Here is a 12,136-nt window from a genome sequence, read left to right on the forward strand (position 1 = left end):
AAATCCTAAGCAGGCCCCATGCCCAGCGCAGAACTCGACATGGAGGTTGATCCTATGGCCCTGGGATCATGACTAGAGCCAAAAAGAAGTCAGACACTTAACCAACTGATCCACCTAGGCACCCCAATAAAATGTTTCTTAAGAATAAACATTTATTGTGGCTCCATGATCTCATGGCTCATGAGTTTGAGCCCTGTGTTGGACTCTGTGCTGTGACAGCTCAGAGCCTAGAGCCTGCTTCTGATACCATGTCTCCCTCTTTCCCTGCCCCTCTTCCACTCATGCTCTGTGTCTCTCAAAAATAAAAAATTTTTTAAAGAAACATTTTATTATCAAAGTATTGCCTTATTTTGGATCTTTAAGAAAAGGAGCCATCAATACCTGACAAAGAACTGATGATCAAAAAATATATATGGAGGAAGGAGCCTTGTGCCTTGTTTTTAAATTCAGTAGCTTGTCAGTGGAAAGATTAAGAAATTCTGGTAATCAAGATATGCATTCTTTTTACTAGGTGTAAGTTGACTATGGCCAAAAAAGTTATAGAAGAATAATAAGTTACAACAATAGTAGCTACCAGTTTTTGAGCATTTACTATTTGTCAGGTAATGTTCTAAGAAGTCTACATGTAATAAACCATTTTGTTCTCACAACAAACCTATAAGGATATTATTGTCCCTATTTTTAGATTAGGAAGTTGAGTCACAAACATGTTAGATATGTCCAAAGTAAAAAACTGCCTTACCCTTTGTAAGTGCAAGGCTCAGTCAGTATTGGAATTTGAGCAGCTGATTCCAGAACCTGTAAAGGGAAGGATGGTGTGCATTAGTTTATTCTATAGAATAGTAGTTTCTAAACCAGTGAGTGCATACTTCAGGGACTGTGCAAAACAATCCATGAGATGCAGAGCAAAGCTACATTCTTCTGCTTGCATTTATCTTTTCCTTTGTTCATTTATATAAAAGAACATATAAATTCAGTTACTCGGTCACTTTTTATATGTCCTGATGTAATTTTTCCTAATGCCTTGCTAAATGGATTTATATTTCATGGTTATCTGGATTAACTAGACCAGCCCTCATAAATTTCATATTGAAAGTAATATTAATAAATTAAACATATGCAAACCATAAGAAAATGGTAGACCTGATGCCTCAACATGGGAAGTATGTAAAAAATTAGAAATTATTATGAAAACTATTTGAAATAGAGATTTCTTTTTATTGTTGTTAATAGTGAGCTTTGTCTTAAGTGTATATTGTGCCTCGACATATTTATCAGTAAGACTATAAAGCCATTGTGATTTTCAAGACATTTAAAACCAAGAGTGTAGAACAGGGAGATGGACGTCTACAAATTGAAAGCAACATTATATTAAGTCAAAGAAGTCAGATACAAAAAGCCACCCATTGTATGATTCCATTTATATGAAATATTCAGTAGGCAACTTCACAGATACAGAAAGTAGATTAGTGTTTGCCAAGGCCTGGGAGTAGGAGGAAATGGGGAGTGACTGCTAAAGGGTTACAGGGCTTCTCTTGGAGGTGATGAAATGTTGTAGAATTAGATTATGGTGATGGTTGCATAAGTCTGGATTATACTAACAAGAGCTTTAAAGGGGTGAATTGTTTGGTATGTGAATTATACGTCTGTAAAGCTGTTATTTTTTTAAAGCCTCATTATACCACTGATGAAGAATAAATGAATTATTTTAAAATACTGTTTTTATGTAATGCTTTGAAATGTTTATCTTCTGTGACTCTTTCAGTACTAGAGTAATATAGTACTACATAAATGTACATATTTGGGTATTATGTGTTCCAATTCCTTATCTCCCTTCTCACTTCCCTTTTCCTCTTCACTAATAGCGGTGCACACTTTGAAAACGTTGGAGATCACTGTATTAGATTTGCAAGGAAGGGAAGACATGTCAAGGTTCCCTTTAACAGTGGCGTTTTATTTCAGGTATACAAGGGGATAATACGTAGGACAGGACATTGTCTTTAAGATTGGAATAGACACCAGTTTTCATGAAAATTAGAAAGTATTACCCACTGGTTTTTTTTTTTTATTTTTTAATGTTTATTTATTTTTTAGAGACAGAGAGACAGAGCATAAGTAGGGGAAGGGCAGAGGGCGAAGGAGACACAGAATCTGAAGCAGGCTCCAGGCTTTGAGCTTTCAGCACAGAGCCCAACATGGGGCTCAAACTCACGAACTGCGAGATCATGGCCTGAGCCGAAGTCGGCTGAACCACCCAGGCACCCTTACCCACTGTTATAGATACAAAAGTGAGGAAGTCATTCAGCCAGTCAGTTTGCATCCCAAACATATACCTCCCAAAAAAATGAGAATCCAGTTGGGTTGATTGGTCATGATAGAGTATTTCTTTTGGGCATAGTTTCATGCTGAGCCAAGTTAGAAGGCCTTAATTTCATGAGCTGGCAGAAAGGAGGCTATGAAAGGGAGAAGGCTATGAAAGGATTCCATTTACTGTAGATTGTTATTTTAAAACATAGCATTTTAGTAATATACAAACCAGAATTAGATTAAGAATGTTTTGTTGTAAATTAGGAATTGCATGATTTTGGATGAGCAAGTAGAGTGTTTGTATATCAAAAGATAATTGTAAAATTGTCTTGTGTCACAATTTCATGGCTTCTTTGTTCTTTAATTTCTTAATTTGCTATACCAGTTTTATTGGAAGAAAAGCTGCAAGAAACTTTCTTAAAGTAGATTTAAATGATTGATTGTTAAATGAGTAAGTTTTTCTTCTTAAGAAAGATATATGCTATTTTGTCTTAAATCCTAAATTATTTCTGAAATTGCTATTTGGAAGATATAAATGTAGGGTACCTGAGAGGCTTAGTCAATTAAGTGTCTGACTTCAGCTCGGTTCATGATCTCCCAGTTCATGAGTTTGAGCCCTGCGGATTCTGTGCTGACAGCTGGGAGCCTGGAGCCTGCTTCAGATTCTGTGTTTGCCTGCTCTCTGCCCCTCCCCCACTCACATTCATTCTCTCTCTCTCTCTCTCTCTCTCTCTCTCAAAAATAAATAAACATTTAAAAAGTGGAAAGATATAAATATATAATGACTTGTACTGAATGAATATTTTTATTGAAGTATAATTAACATACAGTGTTATATTAGTTTCAGGTGAATGGTATAACGATTCAACAATTCTGTACAATTTTCACTGTCATCAAAGTAAATGTACTCTTAATCTCCTTTATCTGTCTCAACCCCTCCTCCCCTCTGACAACCACCAGTTTGTTCTTAGTTTCTAAGAGTCTACAATTTGTCTTTTTTCTTTGTTTGTTTTGTTTCTTAAATTCCACGTAGTGTGAGAACATACGGTATTTGTCTTATTGTGTCTGACTTGTTTCACTTAGCATTATTATAACATCTATGTCCATCCATGTTGCTGCAAATGGCAAGATTTCATTCTTTTTATGGCTGAGTAATATTGTATTGTGTATGTGTGTGATGTATACATATATGGGTGTACACATGCATACACACACACACACACACACACACACACGGTATTCACTTCTTTTTTATCCATTCATCTATGGATGGACATAGATTGTTTGCGTCCATATCTTGGCTATTGTAAATAATGCTGCTAAAAACATAGGGGTGGATATATCTTTTCAAATTAGTGTTTTTATTTTCTTAGGGTAAATACCTAGTAATGGAATTAATCATGTGGTAATTCTATTTTTAATTTTTTAAGTAAGCTCTGTACTGCTTTCCACAGTGGCTGCACCAGTTTGCATTCTCACCAATAGTACATGAGGCTTCCTTTTTCTCCACATCCTTGCCCAATGTTTGTTATTTCTTATCTTTCTGATTCTATTCTGAAAGGTCTAAGGTGATAATTTCATTGTGATTTTGATTTGCATTTCCTTTGTTATGTGCACTGGTAATTGATGTTGAGCTTCATTTCATGTGTCTGTTAGCCATCAGTATGTCTTTGGAAAAATCTTTATTCAGGTCCTCTACCCATTTTTAATCAGGTTGTGTTTTTGGTATTGAGTTGTACAAGTTCTGTATATTTTTTTATATTAATCCCTTATATTAATACCCTTTTTTGGTATTGAGTTGTATAAGTTCTGTATATTTTTTATGTTATCCCTTATCAGATATATCATTTGCAAATATCTTCTCCCATTCATTAGGTTGTCTTTTTGTTTTGCTGATCGTTACCTTTGCTGTGTAGAAACTTTTTATGTTGGTATAATCTCAATAGTTTATTTTTGGTTTTGTTGCTCTTGGCTAAGGAGACATACCTAGAAAAATGTTGTTGATGCCAATGTCAAAGACATTACTGTCTGCCTTTTCTTCTAGGAGTTTTATGGTTTCAAGTTTCACATTTAGGTCTTTAATGCATTTTGAATTTATTTTTATGTATGGTATAAGAAAAGTGGTCCAGTTTCATTCTTTTGCATGTAGCTGTCCTGTTTTTCCAATACCATTTGTTGAACAGACTGCCTTATCTCTGTTCTTTTTTTTTTAGTATAACAAGAAAAAGCCTAGCAAATATTAAAAATTTTAATTTTAAAGTTGAAAATTCATTAATGGATGCTTCATGTTGAGCAGCCATTCAACTGATTATCAACCCAAAATGATAATTAAAATAATGATGTTACATTCTTTCTATAGGTTTTACTGAAAACTACAGCTGGAGATATTGACATAGAGTTGTGGTCAAAAGAAGCTCCCAAAGCTTGCAGAAATTTCATTCAGCTTTGTTTGGAAGGTAAAAGTATATCTTTCCACAACATTAAAGTCTGCTGTTAAATAGTGGTCACAAATGATAGGAATTGGTATCAGTGGACAGAGGATATAAAGATTGTCTTTCAAATAAATCTTTATATCTTTTGCAGAGAAATTTATCTCACCAAATAAAACTTTGATCCTTTCTGATATTCTTTCCTGTTCTGCACTTCTTTCTTTCATCCTTTAAATAAGGGTACTCCCCTAAGATTGCCCCTAGTTCTCCACTGTCTTTGCTCTTCAGTTCCTGCTTCTATCCAAATGACTGTCAGATTTAGAATTCCAGCCATTCCTCTCTTCTTAGCTCTAACTTATGTTTCAAAATGCTTTGTGGACTCTTCTGTTCCAGTATTCTGCTGTCAGCTATAACTAAACCAGACTGCCTTGACTTTCACCTGCATGATTGTGTGATCTTTTACCTGGTCTTTCTCTCTGTCATCCTTAATCTCTTTACCCTTTTGTTTATTCATCTGGTAGTGAATCCTTAGACAGCTTAGCCTTCTAGCATTTCAGCTTTGTTTTTCATTGCACAAAATATGGTTTCAGTTGACTATTATTTTTATTTCCTGAGCAGTTTCTTCCTGTTTCCACTTTCACACATATACTTCTTTCATATCTTCAGTCTCTTTTTTGGAATACTTTTTCTTTCTTTCCTTACTGTTCACAAGTCTACCCACTTTATAATCTCTGTCCAAAATTCTGCTTTCTCCATGAAGCCTTCTATCCAGGATTCTGTGATGTCATTATCAATGTCTCTAGTCTGTTTTTAGACTGAGTCACAATGTGACTATTTTTCTTTCAGTAAACTTTGCAGCATTATACATCTACTTGAGTGTTTTCTCCTTTGGAATATTCCCTTATAGAACTAAACATTCTAAACATTCTTGCAACTTGTTGGCTTTGACAATAATACATTGCATATGGTTTCCAGTATCTCCAATGGTGGCAAATCATTGTCTTTCTAAGTTACACCTGGTTTGTAGAGACAGACAAGGTTAATCAGGTGTCAGAAAACAGCATTTTGAGTCAAAGGCAGAGTATGAAAGATAATACAATATAACCAGTAGGAGGGTACAGCCAGAGTTCTCCAAATAGATAATAATTATACAAATAGATAAATATCAGGGAAAGATTTAATGTATAACAATATCCAGACCTCCCCCCCCCAAAAAAAAGAAAAAAAGAAAGACATCTGTGAAGACCATTATTAATAATTGCTATGGCAGGCAGGAAGGAAATTGAGTCAGACAGGTAGTACAGTCAGAGAAGCCTCAAATAACCATCAACAGAGCCGAGAAACACAGTAGACACAGAAAAGTCAGACTTGTTTCTGGAAAGAAATTTTGAAGACTCAAAAGCTCAAATTTTACAGAGGAAGAGTGAAAGTACAAAAACATTAGAGAGTATGAATGGTAATTAACAATCCATGACCAGGTGAATGGAAGAAACAGAAAACATCTGGATATAATATGACAATGAAGAAGAAATAAGTCCTTAAGTCAGGTCATGATCAAACTTAATTGGAACAACAAAAATTGTTCCCCTCTTTATAAGAAAACAAGGAGAAAAAGAAAAGAATTGAAAAATCATAAGAAGAATAACTAGAGCAATTCTCTTACTTGGACAGGTGTGAGAGAGAATTACTACTGCAAAGGCTAACAAGGAGCCTGAGAAGGCTAACTGAAATGAAGATACTCCCAAATAGAGTCAAGGTTTTAAAAATATAATTTGGAGATCCTCATTTAATTCACTAAATCTGTTATTTAAACAAGTCATGATATATTGAGATCTTGTAACATCTGTTTCAGTATTTTCTTCAAAAAGGGATGGTTTCCAGAATTAAAAAGGAAATAAATAAAAACCAGGAAGGTGGAGCACTGTATCAGGTATGGCAGTTCACAGGGAAATTCTTAGTCCTTCTCCTCCTCCAGCTTTACTGAGGCATTGTAGACAAATAAAAACTGTATATATTTAGGGTGTACAACATGATTCTTTTAAAGGTGTACAAGTGTGATGATTTTATATATGCATACACTGTGTAATGATGATCACAAGTTAAGTAACGTACCCATCACCTCACATAGTTTTGTGAGTGAGTGTGTGTGCGTGTGTGTGTGGTGAGAACACTTGAGATCTTTTTTCTTAGCAAACTGCCAAGTATACAATACAGTATTATTAATTATAATCACCATGTTATGCATTGAATTATTTTTCATTTTATATTTGAAATTATTCATTTTATATTTGAAAATTTATACCTTTTTACCAACATATCTCATTTCTCCCACCTGCCACCACTGGCAACCACGATTTTACTCTCCAATTCTAGGAGTATAACTTTTTTAGACTCCACATACAGAATTTATCATTCTGGTGTCTGGGGGACATTTTTAGTTTTTATGGAAATGAAAGATCTAGAATTACACAGCCTTAATCTTAGATTTCAGGTTTTGTGGAATAGTTAGGTGAACATTTAAAAGTGAGTAAAAGTTTTTAAAAATAGATTAAAAGGTAGAAGGAAAGGGAAGCTTGTTGCTTTTGATAATTTTGTTGGTTCCTCTGAAGTATGAGAAAGGAGTAAAATTTTAGGTTGACAAAACAAAGTGGGAAGCAGAAAGAGAAGTAGTTAAGAAAATCAAATTGTTTATGCTTTATATGACTATTAATTTCTTCACTTCTATTTTACCTCAGCTTTACTCTTTCAGATCTATTCTTGGGGTGCCTGGGTGGCTTAGTTGGTTGAGTGTCTGACTCTTGACTTCAGGTGCGTCATGATCCCAGGGTCATAGATTGAGCCCCACATTGGGTTCATGCTGAAGAGAGCTTGCTTAAGATTCTTCTCTTTCCTCTGGCCTCTCTCCTCCACATGTGCTTTCTCTCTCTCTCTCTCTCAAATAATTTTTAAAAAGTTAAAAAAAAATCTATTCTTTATCAGTTATCTCTATCCCCTGTCTCTTTTAATAATAATTTAGTGATTCTTTAGAAGTGACCAACGTAAGTATAAATTAAGAGGTTAAAAGAAATATCTTTACAAAACTAAAATATTTGTTTAAAAAGAAAACCAAAGAGGCCAAAATAAATAGGGCAGACAGGCAACAAAAGGAGTTACAAATGAAAAGTTATTAATGATAATATTTGTAAAATTAAACACAAATACAAGATTCTAGAAGAAATACACATAAATCACTTAAAATGCAAATGTAAATTTTAGATAAAGTGTACCCTGATACCCATACATCGTACAGCCAGAAATACAAACTATAATGGCAAATACCAGATCCACAGAGGCTGAATAGGGACTTTATTTCATATTTAATATATATGAAAATGTCTTTCTTCAATAGTGGAGAGAATTCAGAAGATATGGCTACACATATTGAAATGAGAAAATCACTTTCTTCACAATACTTATGTGGATGATACATAAACATTTAAGAAGAAAGTCAAACACTACTGCATGTCGCAAAATCTATTATGCTACATAGTAAACTATAAAGACAACTATAAATGCAGAGTCAGCAGTGATCTGAATAAGTTACATGGAAACAGAAATGGTGGATAAGGAGATTTTTGTGGAAATTTGAACTTTTAACCATGGTAGATTATAAAATTATGGTGTAGAGTAATTATACAAAATTCCTACTCACTTTATATAGTATTATAATTTCATTCACTTATCCAACAAGAGTATAATTAGGAATATAAAAAGGAAAAGCTTAAAGTAAAAAGCCAGTATCACTAAAAGATTTACAGGGAAAAGGAGTAAGATGGGTAATTTTAAAATTGGAAAGCATATCCCCCTCCCACGTCCCCCTTCCCTCACATCTAATAGATTTTTCAGTCTTATTCTAGAGAATTCTTAAGTATGTACCTCTGAGTCGAAGTCACAGTCATGGTTTACTCTTGGGACAATAGTTGCTCCCTCTCACTGCAGCCCTGTCACTTCCTTCCAGTCCATTCTCTGTACTGGGAGTTTTGAGTTATCTTTTGAAAAAGTAGATCTGATAAAAAATGTTGGTTGGTTGCATATTATGGACCTGAAGGATTATTATAATTTTCTGATATAAACTGGGGCATGTTGCATATTTAAATATGTTGAACTTAAGTGAAAATATTAAAGTTTGATCTCACATTTGTGTTGAACTTGAAAATTTATAGAGTCCTCCACATTGTTTTATTTAATCTTCAGAACAAACATGGTAAATTAATTTATAATATTAATTTTATAATGAGAAAATTATACGTACAGTATGTGGATGAAAAATAATGCTGTATTACATTTTTAGAAGTTGCTGAGAAAGTAGATCTTAAAAGTTCTCGTCACAAGAAAAAGGAATTTGTTACTATGTGAGGCAGGTGATGGATGTTAAGTAGACTTATTGTGGTGATCATTTCACAATATATGCAAATATGAATCATTATGTTGTACACCTGAAACCAATGTGATGTTAAATGTCAACTATATCCCAGTTTTTTAAAAGGGGGAAAAAAAGAGGGGCATCTGGGTGGCTCAGTCAGTTAAGCAACCAACTTTTGGTTTTGGTTTTGGGTCAGGTTGTGATCTCACAGTTTTGTGAGTTCAAGCCCCAAATAGGGCTTTGTGCTGGCAGTGCAGAGCCAGCTTGGGATTCTCTCTCTCCTTCTCTCCTGCCCCTCCCTTTTGCATTGTCTCTGTTTCTCTCAAAATAAATAAATAAACTTAAAAAGAATAAAAAGGGGAAAAAAAGAAACTGAGTTTAAGGGTTCCCAGCTAGCAAGCAAAAGCTGACTCAGAACTCCTGAGTGCCGCGTAGAATGTTAGCCTGAGTGAATGGTTACTTAAAGGTATAGGAGAGATACTTTTAGACCTCTTAGTTTTTACAGTTTCTATTTGTAACCAAGGAGCACTTGTTTGCACTGGAGTGCTCTTGCAAACATAGCCCAACAACTTCATGTGAGAAGGGATTGAAAAAATCAGTTGTTCCTCCTTTCTCCTTCTTCCTTTCTATCCTCTAGTTGTTAGATTACAGATTAGATTTTTTAAATATGGATTTTACATCCACTTATATCTTGCAAATGTAAATAATTATGAGGGTGCCTGCAAGCCAGTATATTATAGTACTTTATGAATTGTGATAAACATACTCTTGTTTTGACTCATAAAGTGTCACAGTATCTATGTGATAGGTATTTCATGAATTCTGTCAGTAATTGTTCAGTACATTGCCTGGCCCACAGTAGGCACTTGATTTATATTTGCCATTGAATGACTTATGTTGTGTTCAGGTGCAAGTAGGAAAAGACTCAGTTCAATGTATTTACATAATAAAGACATTCATAATCCTGTTTGACAAGAAAACTGATGTCAGGCAGTTCTGCAGCTCAGTGAAGCTTCAGGAAATTATGCTTTTCCCATCTGCTGTTTTGCGAGCCTTGGTGTATGGCTGAGCTAGGACTACACTCAGTAATTGACTCTACCTCATTCCAGTCTGTTGCTACTTGGTTTTCATTTGTTTTATTTTACAACAATAAAAATAGATTCTACTTATTCAGCACTTCCTTCAGAGCTATATCTAATATTCTACGTAAATTTTCCTCTTGTACTCACCTGATTAGTTAATATAAATTCAAAACCAACTTGAGTGAGATAAAAATAATGTCTTTCCTTCACTGAAGGGATCTTATATAAAAGAGGTGAAATTTACATAACATAAAAGTAATCATTTCAAAGACAATTCAATCATACTTAGTATATTCACAATATTATGCAACCAGCACCTCTGTCTAGTTCCAGAACAGTTTTATGACCCCAAAAGAAAGCTACTCATTAAGCAATCACTTCCACTTCTCCCCTCTCCCCAACCTCCGGCAAGCACCAATCTGTCTTCCATCTCTATGAATTTACCTCTTCTGAATGTTTCATAGAAATTGAATCATACGGCACATGACTTTTTGTGTGTGGCTTCTTTCACACAGCATACTTTTGAGATTCATCTATGCTATAGTATATATCAGTACTTCATTCCCAGAGTATCTTCCTCAGTAATCTTCCACTGTATGTATATATCTCATCTTGTTTATCCATTCACTTATTGATGGACATCTGGGTTGTTTCTCCCTTTTGCAGTGGCAAATGGCACTGGTGTGAACATTCATGTACAAGTTATTTTTTTTTAGTACCTGTTTCCAGTTTGGGGTGTGGATATATTCACAAAAATGAGATTGATGGATAATTCTGTGTTTAAATTTTGTAGAGCCACCAAACTGTGTTCCATAGTGCCTGTATCGTTTTACAGACTAACTCACAGTGTACAAGGCTCCAGTTTCACCACCTCCTCATGAACACTTGTTATTTTCCTTTCCTTTGGATAATAGCCATCCTAGTGGGTGTGATGTGGTATTCGTGGTTTTGATTAGCATTTCCCTAATGACTAATGATACTGAGAATCTTTTCTCATTCATTTTGGCCATTGTTGCTACTTCTTAATACAAACTCCCTGATTCAGTCAAACCCTAATTTTTGCCATTTTGCTCTCACCAACTTCTCTGCTCCCGATTTACCTCACTGAAATGCCATGCTTCTGCGATATGCAACTTCTCTTCCTTGGTGGAGTCTCCCTCATGATTTTAGGTTCCAGATAATAAGTACTATTAGGAGATCATATATGATCTCTCATGTATGTTAATAGCTTCCAAATAGTATATTTATGTATAAACTGTAATACAGAGTTTGAGAGACTCCTAGAGTAAATACAACAAAACTGTCACCTTTTTTTGGTAGAAATTTTGCTGTTTTGAGTAGACCTTTTATAATAAGTAGGGAAGAAAAGGTTTGGGGTTAGGAGCCTATTTAGCAGTGTGGGGGGTGGGAGGATCTTGTGACTCTAATTATATGATAGATACATACTTAATTTTAGACTTTGCTAAATTACTTTAAATTTCTTTCAGCATATTATGACAACACCATTTTTCATAGAGTTGTACCTGGTTTCATAGTCCAAGGGGGAGATCCTACTGGCACAGGGACTGGTGGAGAGTCTATATATGGAGCCCCATTCAAGGTGAGACCAAATTTTTATTGTTATTTATTTGCAAATCTGTTTGGATTCCTTAATTGAAAATGACTATCTCCCTAGTGGAAAAAAGAAAAGCGTTTCACATTCCTGCATAAAATCTGGTGCTGATCACATGTCTGAGAGTATACAGTTTAAGAGCAGCACTTACCCTATCGAGCATTCTTTCTAAGTTATCTTCTTGCTAATTTTTATGCTATTTTGAATTCAGGGAGAGCCAACAGTGGTAGTGAGGAAAATGTGGGTCAGAAAAAAAGACGGGCACCTGGGTGGCTCAGTCAGTTAAGCATCTGACCAGCTCACA

At 34.8% G+C, this 12,136-nt stretch overlaps 1 protein-coding gene across 1 annotated transcript in view; it reads left to right on the plus strand.

Annotated features, from left to right (window-relative positions):
* Window positions 1-12,136, plus strand: part of CWC27 (CWC27 spliceosome associated cyclophilin) — a 177,933-nt gene that overhangs the window by 3,001 nt on the left and 162,796 nt on the right. Inside the window, exons 2-3 of the mRNA XM_029942318.1 lie at window positions 4,667-4,763; window positions 11,708-11,820. Coding sequence (XP_029798178.1) covers window positions 4,667-4,763; window positions 11,708-11,820 — 210 coding nt within the window. The remainder of the gene's footprint in view (window positions 1-4,666; window positions 4,764-11,707; window positions 11,821-12,136) is intronic.

Source organism: Suricata suricatta, chromosome 6 (genome assembly GCF_006229205.1).
Source record: "Suricata suricatta isolate VVHF042 chromosome 6, meerkat_22Aug2017_6uvM2_HiC, whole genome shotgun sequence".
Classification (NCBI taxonomy): Eukaryota; Metazoa; Chordata; class Mammalia; order Carnivora; family Herpestidae; genus Suricata; species Suricata suricatta.